Raw genomic sequence first — 18,758 nt, 5'->3', positions numbered from 1 at the left:
ACCTCTTGCCTGGTTCCTGTGCCCTTCAACTTGGGTAGAGTCTGGACGCTCTGCTGCCCATGGCAAGGGCTGATGTCCCAACCCCAGGCCTTGCCCCACCATGTGACAGGCTTCGGAGTACAGACCTGAGGCTTGGGGAGGCCTGTCCCCGCTGCCCAGGGAGCAAGGCTCCACTCCTGTCCCAGGGGCGGTGTCCCGGGAGGCCTCATCATCACAGTCTAAGGCCAGGAGGCTGTGCCAGAGGCGGGCCCACCTCGTTCCAAGCCTGGCTGTGCCACTCACCAGCTGTGCGAACCTTGGCCAAGCCACTTCTCTTCTCTGAGCCTCCATTTCCTCCTCTAAGGGGAGCTAATAATAGCGGCTTGTAATGATTCAGAGAGGAATGGGTATGGGCAGGCTGGCCAAACAGAAAAGTGTGTCACTGTGCCCGTCACTGCAAACGTCCATCCAATCACTGTCGGCCGACTTATGGACACAGAGAAAATGCCCCAAGATCCAGCTGAGGAATCCCAGCTTCCCCGGAAAGCCACAAACCCCACCTAACTTGAACCAGAGACTGTGCTAAGTGACATCTCCCCAGGTCCTAAGCGCTCCCTGGGACTTGGGTCAGTTTCTGCTGTCTCCAGTTTACACATGAGGAAACTTAGGCTTGGAGACACCAGTTCTCTTGCCCAAGTCCTCCGGGGGTCAGAGGCAGAGCTGGAATTCACCCCGGGCGGTCGGTCTCAAGTCCCTGGGCCGATCCACCATTCAGCTCCCTGCAGAAACCCCGTGACCACGGGGGTCAGACGCCCCCTTATTTGACCGAATCTCCCTGGCTCCGTTACACATCAGGCCTGGGAGAAGGTTGCAGGGACCCGGGCTCACAGAAGCCAAGGGCGGTTCCAGGCCCTCTCACATCCCGTGTGCCGCTCACCAGTGCAGGCCACAGCAGCAAAGACCCAGCACTGGCCATACTTGACGCGCTGGCAGCCGCCATTCTTCCAGCGACGCAGGATGTCCACGCTGCCGATCCAGAACATGGGGTTGATGCCATCCCTGTAGTTGTTGTCCCAGCGTCCCAGCAGCACGCCCAGGTCATCATTGCAGTTGACCTGCAACCAGCGAGAGTGTCAGAGGGACCAAGCCTGGGGAAAGGGTGACGGCTGCACTAGGGTGGGCATGAGTTCAGCACATGGTGAAAGGCAGGGAAGGGTGTTCCAGGTTGAAGGAACAGCAGGTGCAAAGATCCCAAGGTGTGACAGACTGGGAGGTTAGAGACGGCTGGCGCCGGAGAGAGAAGCGGGAGGGAGGAGGCAGAGAGGGGTCAAGGTCGTGAGGGTGATGCTGGAGATGTGAATTTGTCCACGGGGTGGCAGGGGAGTGACACGGCGTGACCTGAGTTTTACAAAGACCCCCTCTGGCCCCTGCCCAGATTGTGTCATTTGCCCCCAGACTCCCAGAACCTCGAGAATAAAATGCAGCCTCCTGACCGTGGCCCTGAGGCCCGCACCGTCTGGCCCTGCCCCCCCTGCAGCCCACCTGCATCCGACCCTCCTGCTTGTGCCCTGCTCCAGCCATACTGGCCCCCCTTTTGCTCCTCAAACCTGCCACAGTCGTCCCTCCTCAGGGAGCCTTTGCACACAAGCTGTCCCCTCCGCCTGGGATGCTCTTGTCCTCCCAGTTACTACGTCAAGTCGGGACCCCTCACTCAGGGAGGTCCCCCAGCCCCTTGCTGGGGTTAGGCCCTGTGTTCAGACACTGTCACACATCTGGCCGCTTTGGTGAGTGCATCGTAACTTACGACTGTGCGCTCATGTGATACTGTGGTTCCGCCTGTCTCCTCCCACACACACCCTAGAACGGAAGCTCGATGAAGTTAGAGACCATTCATGTCTTACACCTGCTTTTCCCTGGTGCCTAGGATGTGGGTGGCACTTGACGAATACTTGCTGGATGAGTGAGTGAATGAATGAATGAATGGATTGCTTTGAGGGACCACATGGCATTACCCGCATTTGTACCTTGTCTCTCCAAATACAAGGTCTCCTAGCTGGGACTCACCCATCTCTTGGGTTCCCCCACCATGCCCAGTGCGGGGCCTGGCAGGCCTGCTACTCACTCACCATGGCGCTCACCACCCGGCCCACGTAGACTGGACTGCTGCGGCGCGAGCAGTCGCGGCCAGCGTCCCTCAGGAACTTGGGGTTGACGTCCAAGAGCATCAGGCAGATGTCCAGAATCCCGTCTTCAAACTGTGTCAGAGGAAACAAGGGGAGGATGAGGGAGCTGAGAAGTCACCTCCTCCGGGAAGCCTGCCTTGAAGTCAGCAGCTGTGGGACCCCTCTGTTCTGTCTCACACACCAGATCGGAGGCTCGGAGGCTCGGGCTGGGTCTGTCACATCTCCGTGGTGCCAGCTTTTCCTGGCCCAGGAAAGGGGGGGTGAGGTGGGACAATGACTGAGTGTGTGAGAAAGGGGGAGGGGGTGTGACTGCATCCAGGCTGGGGGGGTCCTAGGAGCTTGGAGTAGAGCCCAGAGTGAAAAGCCCAGCGTCCCTGGAGCGTCCCTCCCCTCCGACTCACCTCAGGCCCAGCCACTGCACTCCCCCACCGCCAAGTCTTCACTTCCCTAAAGCCTGACTCACCCTGCAGAGCTGATGAGCCTCCCCTCCTTCCCCATCCCATCACCACACACCGTTCGGATTGGAACCAAAGTATAGACTGTAAAGATGCACCCAGAGTAAAATCTAGACTTTTCCCTGTGGCCTGCAAGGCCCATTAAAATCTGTGTCCCATAGAGAACAAACGTATGGACTCCAAGGAGGGGGAACGTGGCAGGGCAGGCGGAGGAAGGGAGGTGGTGGTGGTGGGATGACTTGGGAGATTGGGATTGACATATATACACTAATGTGTATAAAATTGATAACTAATAAGAACCCGCTGTATAAAAAATAAATTTAATTTAATTAAAAAAAAAAAAGCTCTGTGTCCCACCCCATCTTTGACCTCATCTCTCACCGCTCTCACCCATACTCATTCTGCTCCAGGCTCACTGCACTGCCTCAGGACCTTTGTGCTTGCTATTTCCTTTGCTTGGAATGCTCTTCCTGCCTCTCTCTGTGTGACACACACCTCCTCATCCTTGCAACTCAGATGTTATGTTTTTCAAAATCTCTCCATGTCACCTTCCATCGGACCACCCATCTGTCATGTTCAAGGGCTCTCCTGTCTGCCCCCTGCTCCCCATCTCTGTGGTCTTGTCCCAAACCAGGCCTTATCGCAGGTTTCCCTCCGTGATGCAGAATAGCCCTCCCTGGCTTGAACCATTCATTTTGTGGCTCCCTATTGCCATCAGCCTGACATTCAGGGCTGTTCACAACCTGAACACTGCTGACTTCTCCCACGTCATCTCCTGGGGCCCCTTCTCATATAAGTGCTCCCCAAACAGTAACATCCTTCTTAGGTACAACATAAACTTTCCCACCTCTGAACTTTGGCTCATGCTGTTCCTTTTGCTTGGAATACCAGGCACCCACCTCTTCCAAAGCTCAGCTCAAATGCTGCTTACTTCAGGAACTGCCTGATTCCCTTCCTTCCTTTAGGTCTTATCATCCTGGCTAGTGATGACTTCTGGAAGTTTGCAAGGCCATGTCCCACGGCCCCGCACAACCTGGACACAGACCAGGAACTCAGAAAATGAAAGGGAGGAGTTGGCTTTGTTCTGTCTCTCAGGGGAGAATACAGAGCCCTGGGAAATAAGAGCCAATTCATTTTTTGATGTATTTTATGCATCACAGTCATATCACCATTTCATTTATATCCCACAGAGGGCTACAGGGTTTCTGCGGTTATTTGGAGGCAGACAGTTTTGCAATTATTATCCCCAATATTCAGAAGAGGAAACTGAGGCCAGAGCCCCAGATCTCAGGGATCATCTTATGATCCCAGGGCAGGACTCCCTAGTCTTGAACATGGACCTTGATCCAGGGGCTGCTAAGAGAAATCTCAAGGTGAACCCTACCCCAGGAGGCCAACACCCACTAATACACCAGGAGGTTGAAGGGCGAGGGGTGTGATGGTTCTTGCTTCATGAGTTTTCTCAGCAATATCTCAATGAATTTTTATGGGGTGCTGGATAGCAGAGGAAATAAGAGTATTGATTTGGAGAACCAGCCCAGGCTGGCCTGCTGAAAGAGGAGGAATCACATGGTACAGTTATGAGCCAACCAGCTGAGATCAGCCAAGCCCAGCCTAGACAGTCATGTCCTGGTTGGCCCATAGATTTATGAGAAATAATGAATGATTGTTTTTTCAAGCCTCCAAGTTTTGGACTTGTTTGTTAGTCAGCAGTAGCTAGCTGATACAACAGTGATTCTCAAAGTATCACTGGATCAATAGCATCAGCATCACCTGAGAACTTGTTAAAAATGCAAATTCGCAGCCCATACCCAGACCTACTGTATCAGAAACCAGGGATGGGACCCAGGAACCTGTGTTTTAACCCATTTTTTTTAGGTGATTCTGACATATATTCGAGTTTGTGAACCACTGATCTAGATAATGGTTTAAAGCCCCTCTCAGCATATGCCTAGCATATCGTAAGCTTTCTCCAGTGCTGCCCATTATTTTGATATATGGCCTTGAATGTTCCCCTTCTCCCTCATGGAGCACCTGCCAGCCCCACAACTCTCAGGGGCCCTCTTATTCTTTCCCACCTTGAATCCAGAGCTGCTGCTCCCACAGTGGTTAGGGCCACCCTTTGCTGTATGACCTCAGGCTTGGCCTGGGCCCTCTCTGAGCCTCTAACCATTTCAGGGCCCTTGAATCTTTGACAGCATGGCGTAGGTGACTCAGACCTGCTCACACTTCTGACTTTGATTTTGACTGTCTCAGACCGAGGACCCAGCACAAAGTGGGCCTAAGATGGTTGGGAGGGGCAGGGTGTGGCCTTACCTGCCCATAATTCCAAGGTATGCTCTTGATGAACTTGGCTGAGCCCTGGTAGATGAAGCCCTGTTGGGTGAGGACGTACTCCCGCCGCTCCTCCTCTGAGTCCAGGTACACAGCGTCCGCTGTGGGTGAAAAGGAAAGGGCCTCAACTCTAGGTCTGGCAAGGCCCAGGTTCCCCACAGACGTGGCAGCCGGGGTGCCAACTCCCCAGGGCCAGGTCAGTTTCTCAGAGGCCTTTCTCTCTTTTAATCAGAAAAACTAATAATTAATTAATAATCCCATATCAGTGAGATAAGGTATTATCAGTGACAGCAATGTCTGTCTTTTATCCAACACTTGCCGTGTGCCAGGACCCATGAGAAATGTATGACATATATTAACTTGTTTAATCTCTCCAAAAGTCCCATGTGGAAGGGATCCTTGGAACCCCCATTTTACAGATGGCAAAACTGAGGCTCAAGAATATATTACAGATGGGAAAACTGATGCCAAAACAAGAGACAGGCACACTCGCTGGGCCACGAGTCAGGAACCCCCTAGCTCTGAGTCTCCTTTGCTGTGTGACCCTGGGCAGGTCACTTCTTCTCCTGCCACCTGACTGTGTTCTCTAGGAGTAAACTGTGATCCCAGATCTGAAAGGTGCTTTGCAAGCTAAAGCCCTGAGCCAGTGCGAGGAAGAAGCATCATTCAGGTGGAGAGAAAGCCAAGAAAGGGTCACTGCAGCTCAGGGGAGGAGGGTCCTTGTCCAGCTTGGGGGGTCAGCTGGCATCTGAAGGTTGCCTGGATGACATTCTAAGCAGAGGACCAGAGAGAGCAGAGGTGTGCCTGCTGGAAAACGCAGGGCACTTAGTTCCCTGTGGCTAGCGCCGACAGAAAAGGGCCTGGGGCGGTGGGGCCAGATGACAGGAAGGCAAAGGTTAACCTGGCCTTTCTAATCCTCACTTCACAAGTGAAGAAACTGAGGCTGGGAAGGGGAAATCCAGAGCCATGGTATGACTTTGGTCGGCTCTGGGCATTTTTGTCTCCGTGGGCTCCTTCCTCCACAAAAAAATAAAAAAACAAAAATATATTTTATGACTGCATTGGTATAATGATGAACATATTAATATTATATGTTAAAACACATTCTCTGGCCTGAACATTCATTTTGTTTCTTCTGATTTTAAAAGAAATTAACACATTTTCATGGGTCCCTAAAAGTATGGCGGGCCCAGGCAGCGTGCCTACTGAAATCAGCCTGGGGAAACATGTCCAGTGCCTGGGATGCAGCTGCCCGGCCCCTCAGACCCCTGGGCTCCTCTACAGCAACCAGCAACCTTATAGCTTGGAGGAAGCAAATGTGAAAGTGGCTGGGTGTCTTTTGCATCCTGCCCTGTGGCTCTGAAGATTGCGCAATAAACATCAGCCTTCAGATAAATGAACTATGTGGCTGTAAATCAGCGGGCAGCGTGGGAGGAAGAATTTAAGAGAAGAAAAAGCCCACAGTACTTTCTCATCCAGTGAAAGTGTCAGCACATGTTGAATTGTCCCCACCGTAGCCCAGGAAGCTGGGACTATGATGTCCCTGCTCAGGTCTCTAGCTGGTAAAGGTGGAGGCCTTGGGGCCGCTAGATCCCGATCCTGACCATGTTGGAGCTCAGGGACGGGAGGCCCCCAGGTCACGGGCAGATCCCCCCTTCCCCCAGAGGGAGAGCAGTTTCCTCCCCTAGCGTGCCCACCCCCACTGAGCCCAACTTCCTGCCTCCGCATCACCAGTTCCCGTCCTGGGATGTGGGTCCCTTTAGTCACTGTGCTGCTTGGCTGACTGTCAGCCCAACCCTCCGGGCAGGGAGGAGGCCAAGCCACAGGAAGGGGACATCCCCCAGACCCTCACTCCCCGTTCCCTGAACTCTGAAACCCCACGGTGTTGGGGTCGGGGAGGGGCACTGCCACGTTCCTGCCCTGCGGGTAGGGTTGCCAACTAGCTGTAAGTTCGTTCACATTGACTAAAATCAAAATGAGCGGACAGTGGGTCCAGCAAGGCCACTTCTGTCCTGAGAAACCATTCCGTGTGGCCACAGGGCATGTGATCAAGGGTGCTCCTCCCTCTGATAAGCCACTGGGAACCAACTCATGCCTGTGGGTGGGAGCCAGACTAATGAACCAACCACCCGGCAAGACCCAGGGCACTCCCAGCTCTTAAAAAGGATGAGCAGATGTCTGCAGACTGATGCAGAAAGAGCCTCAAGATGTACAGTAGAGGGAGAAAAAAACCAACCCAAGTTGTAGGCTGATGTATATGGTAAGATTCTTTTAAGTTTAAGAAAGATAGGGAAACCCATAATGCAGTGAGGTCTTGTACAACATGATGAATGTAACTAACACTGCTGTATGTTACATATGGAAGTTCTTAAGAGAATAAATCCTAAAAGTTCTCAACACAAGGAAAAACTTTTTCTATTTCTTTAATTTTGTATCTATATGAGATGATGGATGTTCATTAAACTTGTGATAATCATTTCACGATGTATGTAAGTCAGATCTTTATGCTGTACACCTTAAGCTTATACAGTGCTGTATGTCCATTATATCTCAATAAAACTGGAAGAAAAAAAAATACAGCGACGTCTCCAGGCACATACATTGGAATCTAAGGAGATAAACCCCCCAAAGACATCTAATAATGGTGTTTCCCAAGGAAGAGAGTCAAGGGGGGGTTGTCTCTCTGTAGTGCTTAAAGCTTTTATAAAGAGGGTGTTCTCATGTCTTACTGTTATAATTAGAAATAAAAGCCAAAGTATGTAAAAGAGAAAATAAAAAAAAATCTTTCTGTTCAAATAAAATGCCCCAAAATGGAGAAAAAAGAAAGAAAGAAAGAAAGCAGTGGCCTAGTAAGAAGCTGGTTGTCTTGATGCTGGAGAGGCCAGAATTTCTGCCCTGGGCCCGGGCTTTGAGGAGGGACAGCCCATTCCCAGGTTGGGCCCGCCCACAAGGCCCCTCTCTCTGCTGGGCTCCATAGGAGCGGGAAGGAAAGAGAGCCCACTGTCTTGTAAATCACAGGCCCCTGTCTCCTCCCATCTGCTCGAGATAGACTCAGCCCTCTCCCTGACTCTCTAGTTTTGTCCAGCATCGCCCACTTGCTCCTTGAAGGACCTGCCTAAAACCATTTATCTCTGAGCCTCAGTTTACTGTCTGTAAAACAAGGATGCTAACCTCTCCCCCTGGGGATTGTTGAGAGCCACACTGAAAGAATGTATAAGGAGACACCTAGGTGACCAAACTGCTCCTGCCCACCTCTCCTGGGTACCCTACCCCTCCACCTCCCTGTTTCCCTTCCCCAAGCCAGTCCAGTGGGATTTAAAACAGAGCCCCACGAAACAGAGCCAGGCATAAAGCTGCGGCCCTGGGCATCCATTGGGCAGCCCTTTCCTGAACGGGGCTTCTGAACCTGGGTCACCTCCAGGCCCAGCTCACAGTGCCAGGGCCTCAGACACAGGGTGAGATCCCTTCGTAGCTATGTAGGCTGGGGCAAGTCATTTTGCTTCCGCGAGCCTGTCTCCTCCTCTGTAAATGGGAATAAGTGAGTTCTGACATCACAAGGTCTTAGGGAGGCTGGAGCACGGAACTGTATAGAGTAGGCCTCACTCAATTCAATTGGATGTCTCTTCCGCCCCATCCTCCCACCCTCAGTGGTTCCCATGGGTGGGTCCAGACCTGCCCATCTCCCCACCCCACGGATGAAGCGCAGCTCACCTGGGCACCAGGCATTGAAGAGCAGGGTGAACTGACCCAGCACGAAGCTGGAGCCCTGGTAGCCAGTGGAGGCCTCCAGGCTGAGGCGGTACAGGCCAATGGGGGAGCTGGCTGGGGTGCAGAGCTGCAGCGAGAGGGCACTGCCCTGCCGGTCCACCACCGTGGCCACCCAGGCACCCTCCTCCACAGCATCGGACAGCCGGAAGCGGGCCTTGGTCCCGGCATTCTCGCTGGGGACTGGGCCTGCAGAGGGAGAAAGCAGGGGCCGTGAGCCAGGGGTGGTGAGGGAGGGTGAGCGCCAGGGCTGGCAGGAGCAGAACACATGTCTGGGGTCCCCTGGGCCTGGGTCTGAGGCCTAGTTCTGTCACTAACCATTGAGGGAACTTTGGGGACAGGTTTCATCTCTCTGAGCCTCAGCTTCTTCATCTGTAAAATGGGGATCAGACCCCAAAGTGTGCAGGATGGTTTTGTGGGAATACATGAAAAGCTGCAGGCACACAGCACGTCCTCAATCTCCTGGGAGATTTCTCCTGGAAGAGGGGACAGCGTGGCCTGGGACAGGGTCACAGTCACACTGTTCTGGACTGGCGTGACTTTGGGGAAGACCATTCTCTTCTCTGGGCTCAGTTTGCCCATCTGTAACATGGACAGGAATTAGGCAAGATACTCCCCGAAGGTCCTCCTCTCCTGCCTAAATCCTTTAACTTTCAGAAAAAGAAGCCGAGACTCTGAGTAGAATGGGACCTTGGTCCTCTGATGTCCCCAGTGGGGCCTGTCTGAAAGCCTGCTTGCTCTCGGCTAGCAGAGGGTGCTGGCCAATGCAGACCTAGGTGTCTATCTCCCAAGGCCCCTCCAACTTTTTGCCTCTGTATCTCCATAGGCAGCCACGAAAAGCCAGAACTATCCCTCACCTCCCTACAGCCTTTTACACTTTACAAAGCACCTTGGCACTTACTGCTTCTCCAAAGACCCCTTGTACAGGAGGGAAAACTGAGGCTCAGAGAGAAGGGCTCTCCCAAGAACATCCCAGGGGTCTGCAGCAAAGCTAACACCTGAGCCCACATCTCTAGGCCCTGGGCTGCCCCCAAGGTGCCTCTCATTCCCAAAAGGGATGCTCCCTAGTCGGGGGGTTTCTGGGCTCAGTGTAGTGAGAGCCTGCCTTGAACTGGCTCTTTTTCAGATGGAGGGCAGGGCCTAGCCCATGAAGGCAGGTCTGAGTCATGGGGAGGGTGAGGGGTGCTGGTCACTCTTTCTGGACTTGGGCGGCGCAGAGAAGAAACAAAATCTTCTCTGCCTGGTTGGGCGGCTGCTTGGGAGGGTTTCTGTTTATTCTTGCATCTCCCTCCCTGCAGCTCTACCCACCCCCCCACCACTACTGACAGTATGGGGGCCTGCTCACTGAGGGGCTACCTGCCAGCCCCACCCACTCCCAGGCCCAAATATAACTATGAGCTAACAGGCATGACACAGGCCTCTGGGGCCCTGTCTGAGTGCCAGGAGCCAGCTGTAAGCCTTTAAATGCTCCCTGTCTTCCGGAGCCAGTATTTAGGGGAGAAGTTGGGCAGCACTGGGGCCCGAGAGCCAGCCTAGGTCTGGTTCCACCACTTAGACCCTGAGTGCTGTGTGACCTGGGCTAAGTCACCAGGTCACCAGTCACCAGTCTCTGATCTGCGATTTTCTCATCAAAGAAGAAAACAGGCTTAGACTACATGCCTAGAAAGGTTCGACTCCAGGTCTGAAACTGGCTCTGTGACCTTGGACAAGCTATTTAGCTTCTCTGTGCCTCAGTTTCCTTACCTGTAAAATGGGGTCAATTGCAGTACCTCCTCATAAGGTCATTGTGAGGCTCAAAGAAGGTGACGCTTGTAAAGCACATTGCAAGGTGCCTGGCACATAGTAAGTGCTCAATAAATAATAGTTATTATTTATTATTGTCACTACCACCTTCTAATGCTGTTTAGAGGAATCAGTGAGAGTTTAAACCAGTGACTAGCACATAGTAATTATGCAGTAAATATGAGCTATCCCCAGTGTCATCCAAAGAGACCATTACAAATCAGAATTCCCAAGCCAAATAACAGATTTTGAGACTGGAGTGGAACGCGATAATTGTCTAGTTCAATTGAATCACTTCACAGATACAGAAACTGAGACCGAAAGGGGTAAAGTTGGGGTGACTATACGTCCCAGTTTTCCCAGGATAGTCCCATTTTATGCCTGTGGTCCCAGCATAATTCTTTTTTTTTTTTTTTTTTTTAAACCAAACCTGCTCTACTCCCCAGTCTTACTCTCTAGATCGGCAGCTATTTTATTTTATTTTTTATTATTATTTTTAAATTTATTTATTTATTTATTTATTTATGGCTGTGTTGGGTCTTCGTTTCTGTGCGAGGGCTTTCTCCAGTTGTGGCAAGCGGGGGCCACTCCTCATTGCGGTGCGCGGGTCTCTCACTATCGCGGCCTCTCTTGTTGCGGAGCACAGGCTCCAGACGCGCAGGCTCAGCAATTGTGGCTCACGGGCCCAGTTGCTCCACGGCATGTGGGACCCTCCCAGGCCAGGGCTTGAACCCGTGTCCCCTGCATTGGCAGGCAGATTCTCAACCACTGCGCCACCAGGGAAGCCCTCTTTTTTTTTTTTTAACATCTTTATTGGAGTATAATTGCTTTACAATGGTGTGTTAGTTTCTGCTTTATAACAAAGTGAATCAGCTATACATATACATATATCTGCATATCTCCTCCCTCTCCCAGCATAATTCTTAATGGCACCCCTTTCATTCTCAGAAAAGACTCTGGATGATCAATGATCTGGTCTCCATGGTAATGGCCTGGGCCAGGTACCATAGCCACCATCACTGTTGATACACCACCCTCGGGGACAGGCCAGGAAACACATTTCCCTTTCTCTCTGTCCCGCGGCAGCTGTGTACATACACGCACTTACACACCCCTTTCTTCTGAGGGGTCCTGGTGGATGAGAGGAGGACGGGCTGTCCCCCGGCCCCACTGCTGCTCACATAAACTGGCTTAGAAAACTCCTTGGCTGCGGTTCCACACGGAACCGTTTGTGGGGCTAGAGGTGCCACAGAGACCCCCCTGGGTAAATGGCCCTGGAGATCTGAGGGGTCCTGGCCACTACCCCGACCACGGCAGTGAGGGCCTGGGTGGGGTGGATGAGGGGAACCTTCCAGAGTCAAGCCTTCTATTAGCTGCATAAGGGTTCTCTTCACTGCTTCAGGATGACCTCACTCTCACCCAACCCACCTTCCCAACCCTGGCCCGCCTTGGGGGAAAGCAGAGCTTTATTCCTTAACAAGGATGGTGCTTGTCTGCTGTGGTCTGTACCCCACAGCAGAGCCTGTCCGGCCTCGAACTGTCAGGGTGAAATGCATGGCATCTGGGCATGGGTGGGGTCAGGTCACACACCCCATTTGCTGAGTGACCTTCGCCAGCTCTCTCTCCTCTCTGGGCCTCAGTTTCCCTGAAGAGGTAGGACAGGCTGATCATAAGCTAGAATGTTCCAACACTAGGGCAGGGTGCCCAGGCCAGGCCCAGGGTCGGGGGCTGACCAAAGCCAGGCATCAAGGCAGAAGGCCCCCCTTCCTGGTATTGTTTCTCAGCTTCCCCAGCCCACAGGAGGGTCTTGGTAGCTCAGACAGGGAGGCCGAGTGCACCCAGAGATACAGTGCCTTCTGTGGCTGCCCCGGGGGCTGTGGACATTACCAGGGCAGGTTGGCTATGGTTTGAGATAAGCTGGCAGAGACTGGAGACCAGAGATTAGTTGTTGGGGTAAAAAGGTCAGCTCCCCGCCTCCCCTGTGGCCCCAACCCTGAACTTGGGGCCTCGTGACCTAGTGTCAGGCTGCCTAGACAAATGGAGAAGAAGGAGAAAGAAATTTGGACGCCTTGAAGTTGAAAGAAGGGAAAAAAGATGGGAAATACCCAAGTTGGCAGTTCATCGACCATCCATTTCACAGAGGAATAAACTGAGACCGGCAGGCACTTGTGGTGAACAAGTAAATGTCCCTGCTCTCAGATCACATCAATGAAAAGCCTCAACTCTGGGGTCAGGGTTTCAATTCTGCTGTGTCCCTAACTTACTGTATGACCTGGGCAAGTAACTTGACCTTTCTAAGCCTCAGAGTTCTCATCTGTAAAATGGGTGCTAGTTACACTTCTAGAACAGAAGGTTTCAGGATGAGTATGCACATACCATAGATGTGATTTTCATCAAGCCAAGCCTGCTCAGGGCACCACACCCAGCCCTTAACTGCCATGGATTCAGCCTTCCACTTTACAGAGGGGGAAACTGAGGCTGGAAAGATCAGAGACTTGCAGGAGGCCCCTCAGATTTATTGGAAGAACCCCAAGGATGCTGGGTATGTGTGTGTGGGGGGTATCCTGGCTAGTAGGTGTGTTCCTGCCAGAAGGGAAGGGGGAGGGAGGAAAGGGACGAAGTGGATATCCGTGGCCGGTCTGCAGGCGCTGTGATAAGCTTTATCAAACGGCCTCCCAGGTAGTATGGGCCTCAGCCTGCTTGCTCTCTGGCCTCAGAGACCTCAGAAAGAGCTAAAGCTCACCTTTCCCACGCTTGGGCCAGAGTCCCAGCCAGGCGGCCCCTCTCTGACCTCAAGGGAGTGGTTCCCATCAGAAGCCAAACCCAGGGATTTAGCATTTAAGGCCACTTTCCTGGGAATAGCAAAGAAGACTGGACACTGGGCATCTGGGGATGGGGTGGTTGGGGCCTCAATGTCCCTTCATCCATCACTGGAGTCCCTGGAGCAAGACCAGCAAACAGCTGCTAACATCTGCAGGGCACTCCCTCATGTCAGGCCCTTCTCACCTAACGACCTTCCACCAGGAGTGCTTTACCTCAGAGAGGCTAAGCAACTTGCCCAGGGTCACACAGCGGGTAGGCAGTCTGGTCCACACCAGAACCCAGGTCTGTCTGTCCAGCTCCTGAGCCTGAGGCAGCCTCCGAAGGCTTAGAGAAAGAACTAGGGGAACATAAAACTGCCCACTCAGAGGGCTGGAGCAGCGGGGGTTCTCTCCACCAACCAGACCCCCTTTGGGCCTGATACCATCAGGTTGTGTGGGTTTGCGGGGGTGGCTGTTGATAAGAATTGGGAAGTTGTTCTGATGTGGGAAAAGGCAGGCAGGACCTTGATGGACCCGTGTGGCGGCAAACCTCCCCTTCAACCCTGGTGACAACAGGTTGTCAGGAACCCAGGCGTCCAGAAGCACAGACTTATCTACAAGACTGAGCGGCCTGCGGAGACATCTCTGCACTCTCTGGCCTCAGTTCCCTCATCTGTAAAATGGGGTATGACTGCTGGGAATTTCTCAGGGGGCGAAGAGGAACGGCGTCACCTGTCCCATGGTCTGTCAGGGGACAACAAAATCACAGAACAGGGAGGTGCGGGCGTGGGACTCACCAGTCACGGCACAGAAGGTGAGGCTATCCACGCCAGCCTCGTAGTTTCGGCCCTCGAAGTGCAGCGTCAGCCAGAAGGGCTGGCCCCGTCGCACCACCAGCTTCTCCCTGCACAGCTCAGCCGTGTGGTGGTCACGGCCATTGGCCTCCAGCTCCAGGTCACATCTCTCCAGAACAAGATCTGTGGAGACAGTGAGGGGCTTGAGCCGTGGTTCCATCCCTCAGTCAGCTGTGAGCCCTGAGCTCCCTGGACGTGAGGGGTTCAGGGCACCCCCGGGAGCCAGCCTTCCCAATCCCCACCCACCCTGTCACCCAGGGGCTAACTGGGCCTGAACCTCCCCAACTCTTTTTTTTTGGCCGTGCTGCGCAGCTTGCAGGATCTTAGTTCCCTGACGAGGGATCGAACCTGGGCCCACTGCAGTGGAAGCCCGGAGTCCTAACCACTGGACCGACGGGGAATTTCCTCCCCAGCTCTTAATCACAGGTTGTGCGCACTGCGGCAAGTGGGGAAGTCTTTGCACCTCCTAGCCGTGGGCCCTCAGGCAACTCAGCTTTTCTGGGCCTCACTTTTCCCCATGTGTCCACAGGTGGGGACAGCAGGATCCACCTAACAGGGCTGTGGTGAGCCATTTAGCCCGGTGCCTGGCTCATAATAAATGCCTACTAAACACGAGCTAGTCTACTGTGATTGGAGGGCTCTTTTGGTAAAAAGGGGGGTGGTATTCGGTATCGATTAATTACACAGGCTTTGCCTTTTAGGTTCAATTTCCAATTTCCAGAAAATACAGAGGACTGAGGAAGATGTAAACACAGAACCAGGAAGCAATCAACAAAATTCATACTCTGGGAAACTATAGGTAAAGTATTTGGTTTCTTTAACCAATAAATTACAAAAAAAAAAAAAAAGACAAGAAAAAAAGTTGAAGGGATAACCTATAGACTAAGAGAAACCTAAAACACACTACAACCCACTGTGCTGTGTGACCCTTATTTGGATTTTGATTTTAAAAACTATTTATTACATGCATGAGGCAATTAGAAATTTGAATACTGATGTGTAATGGTGATATTAAGGAATTTTGTATTTGTTTATGTCTAAAAAGGAGTCCTTATTCTTTGGAGAGATATATTGAAATATTTACGGATGAAATGATGTGATGCCTGGGATTTGTTTCCAAATAATGGGTTGTGGGGTGCGAGGGCAGGAGGCAATCAATAGTAGCCATAAGTTGGTGGTAGTTGGGACCAGGTGACGAGAACATAGGCATTTATTCTACTGTTCTCTCTACTTTTATGTATGTTCAATTCTCCATAATAAAAATTTTTTTTCAATGACAGAGGTTTTGGAGTCTTCTGGACCTGAGTTTCAGTTCTGCTGTGCCGCTGTGTGATCCTGGGGAAGGTGTCTCTCCCTCTCTGTGCCTCCTTTTCTGAAGCGTCAAAGGGCTGCTGTGAGGTCTAGCAGAGGACACCCTTTCCCCAGGGCTGAGCCCAGGGCAAAAGTTTGATATGTGAAAGTTCTCTTTTCCCATATTTTCAGAGGGAACTGAAGACCAGGGGAGGGATTGGGGTGATGGGAGAGTGAGGGTCAAATCTCATAAACCTTGGCAAGCTCAATCTGACCTAATCAAGGTCAAGATTAGGGGGACCGTAGGGTGAGAGGAGTGGGCAAGGGAGATGCTCAGAATTATGGGACCCTTAAGAGTATGTGGTCCCACTGAGGCCCAGGGTCAGGGATTTACCAAAGTCACCCAGCAAGTGGGTCCTTCCACAGAGACATACATGCAGGTCTCCTCCCTCCCGCCATGGAACAAATTGCCCAGTAACTGCCGAGGGCTTTGACGTGGATTATCTCCACTTAAACCTCACAACTACCCACCTACACAGCTACTATCACTACCTTCACTTTGTAGACAGAGACATTACACGGCCCCAGGTCTCACGGCAAGCACAAGCTGAAGCTTTGGGGTTTGAATCCAGGGCTGTAGATTCGGGAGCCCGCACTGGTAACAACCTCACTCACAGCTCAAGATTTTGTGGTCCATCCCCCTGCCCCCCTCCACTCCTCCCATCCCCTGCCCACGTCCTGTGTTGTTTCAAGCCTAGGAGGAGACCTGGGAGAAGTTGAGGCCCCTGCAATCACAGCAAGAGAGACCTCCGCTAGCCACAAGGAAGAACTTCCTGCTGGCCTGCTGGGGTGAAGAAACACTGTTTTGGGAAACTTCAACTCCAGAGAGCTTAAGCAAGAAAGAGGCCACTGTTGTCCCCCTAGGAGACCTTAGAGAGATGGTCAGTCCCTGGTCTGGGGCAGATGCAGCTCTTTCTCACTCTATTGTCTGAAGAAAGATTTCCAGAAATCATGCCCAGCTCTAGAGGTGCAGAAACACTGGGGTCTAGGGTCTTAGGATTTCCACACTGAGAAAGGACCCGAGGTCTTCCAGGCCACCGGGACCTCTGTAGGAAGTGGCCACTCTGGCAGTGGGGCAGGGGGCTCATCATAATTGGCATCTCCAGAGTCCCCCAGGTCTACTGAGCCCCACTCTTGGGGACAGGGTGGGAAACTGCATGAGGCACAAGTGCGCCGCCTAGGTGACGCATCACAGCCAGCCCTGAGCTGGCTTTCGATCGCATGTGCTGGGGAGCTGGGTCCCAGAGAGAGACAAAGATGGCCCGAGATCACACAGTAGGTCAGGCACGTCGGTGGTTCCTCCTGCTTGTTCCTGCTCCACGTGCCCCGGGTCCCTCTCCGTGTTCGCTCTGCCCACCCTCCTTCCTGGGGGCTGTGGTGGTGCAGAGGCCACCTCCAGATGGACTTGACCCAAGAGTCAGCCAGGATGCTGAGTCCAGCAGCATTAGTACAGGCGCATCTCCCATCGTAGAAATCCCTCTGAAATGGTAGCCCTGCCCGGTGTGTGTGTGTGTGTGTGTGTGTGTGTGTGTGTGTGTGTAGGAAATGAATTGAGCCCCTTCTCCAGTCCTCTCACAGATGTACCGAGGACTGGCATTACTGTCCATGTTTTACAGGAGGGGAAACTGAGACTCAACCAGTGGCCAAGGACCAGGTTTGCAGAACTTGAGGGCAGGGAGGGACCTAGGAGAGCAAGTCTGCTCTCAGGCCTTTCCTCCATAGGATGCTGGGAGTTCCTCTCTGGCCCCCGAGGCCACGGAGACAGCCGGGCTTGGGTTACAACACCACCACGGACTAACCAAAACTAAGTACTCGAGTCCAGGCCAGCACCCTCTGTACAGCTTCACGCCTGGCATGCAGCAGGGAGCCAGCTTCCACTAACTGCCGGAGGACAAGTGACAATGGTCTGCTAACACAGTACTTTACCGTTCATAGCACGCCTTCGTGTTCCATCGCCTCATCTGATCCAGGAAGGCAGAGGTTAATGACTATGCCCTGGGGATGGGGAAGCTGAGGCCCTAAGCAGAGCCAGGACTGGGAGCCAGGCACCTCTCACCCAGCCCAGCCCACTTGTTGCGCTCCAAATCGGGGACTTAGGGATTGAGCCCATCCCGGTCCTGACCCCCACTGCACCGGTGGGACCACAGAGACCAGGTAAGGATGGCTGGACCCGGGGCCCCTGAACGGTCGCAGCGGCGCTGACCCTGATACTGCGCTGACCCTGATACTCACCCTCGGCCATGGTCGGGTGGTGGCTGTGCTCCTCAGACCGGTGGCAGGACTCTCCAAGTGCAGACCACTAGCGACGGGCAATGCAGAGGCTGAGACCGACGGTGAATTTATGGCCCGTTTAGGGGCGGGCTAGGGGCGGGGCCTCGCGGGAAGGCGGGGACCAGGCGGGGACCTGGCGGGGAGGCGGTTCCCTGTCTGGGTCCACGCTCCTCTCCACCAGCAGGCTGGGGCGCACCCAGGGGTCAGGAGACGAGGGAGGAAGTGAAGGTTGGGCAAGGGCGCCCCCTGGGGAAACAGCGCAGGGCTGGGACGGCAGCCACAGGGACACACAGACCAGGACACCCAGGCGCACCTGGATATAGAGTCAGATCTTGGGTAACAGAGAAACCTGCATACAGAAACACACACACAGATACAGACACACAATTGCACCAGGACACACAGGCCTACTTCGATACACAGGCATGGACCCGCAGTCAGGTCAGACCCGGGATCAAGAAGACACACACACCGTCAGATAAAGATACATATGGAGCAGACACAGACACACAATCAGGGACGTAGGGTTGTGGACGCACAGAGACACAGACACACTGTGACAGATACGGCAAATAAACCTGGACACACAGACACGGTGACATGGACAGAAAATCAGACTAAAATCCGAGACGTGACTGCACATAGTCACAGCCAGGCACACACGGACAGGTACCCACCAAGAACCACACACAAATAAGCAGGTGTCCGGATGCACCCAGATCATAGACACACAGACCACACACCACCAGAGGTGGACACAAAATCAGATTGGGGCACTTACAGACACACAAAGGTGCAGATACTGGGAGACGGACACACAGACAGACATGGCCTCATGTACAAACATGCAGACACACCCACAAAGACAGACACAATACACCTGACTCTATCACAAAATCCAGAGACATCCCTCTATCTCATCCATCCGTCTATCCATCTAATCATCCATCCATCTCATCATTCATTCATCCATCTACTCACCCA

At 52.9% G+C, this 18,758-nt stretch overlaps 1 protein-coding gene across 2 annotated transcripts in view; it reads right to left on the bottom strand.

Moving 5' to 3' along the window:
- TGM2 (transglutaminase 2) overlaps window positions 1-17,796 on the bottom strand; it is a 32,182-nt gene extending 14,386 nt beyond the window's left edge. Inside the window, exons 1-6 of one of the 2 annotated variants that reach the window (XM_060077685.1) lie at window positions 17,736-17,796; window positions 14,097-14,276; window positions 8,663-8,905; window positions 4,934-5,052; window positions 2,106-2,234; window positions 917-1,094 (exon numbers count right to left, since the gene is read on the bottom strand). In XM_060077685.1, the coding sequence (XP_059933668.1) occupies window positions 917-1,094; window positions 2,106-2,234; window positions 4,934-5,052; window positions 8,663-8,905; window positions 14,097-14,276; window positions 17,736-17,745 (859 nt within the window). In that variant the 5' untranslated portion in view covers window positions 17,746-17,796. The remainder of the gene's footprint in view (window positions 1-916; window positions 1,095-2,105; window positions 2,235-4,933; window positions 5,053-8,662; window positions 8,906-14,096; window positions 14,277-17,735) is intronic. The other variant, XM_060077686.1, reaches the window with a different exon arrangement.
- Window positions 17,797-18,758: the final 962 nt, after the last annotated feature.

This window comes from Mesoplodon densirostris, chromosome 16, assembly GCF_025265405.1.
Source record: "Mesoplodon densirostris isolate mMesDen1 chromosome 16, mMesDen1 primary haplotype, whole genome shotgun sequence".
In the NCBI taxonomy this organism is placed as follows: Eukaryota; Metazoa; Chordata; class Mammalia; order Artiodactyla; family Ziphiidae; genus Mesoplodon; species Mesoplodon densirostris.
The sequence above is the reverse complement of the archived record's forward strand: the minus strand, read 5'-3'. Positions and strand labels throughout refer to the sequence as shown.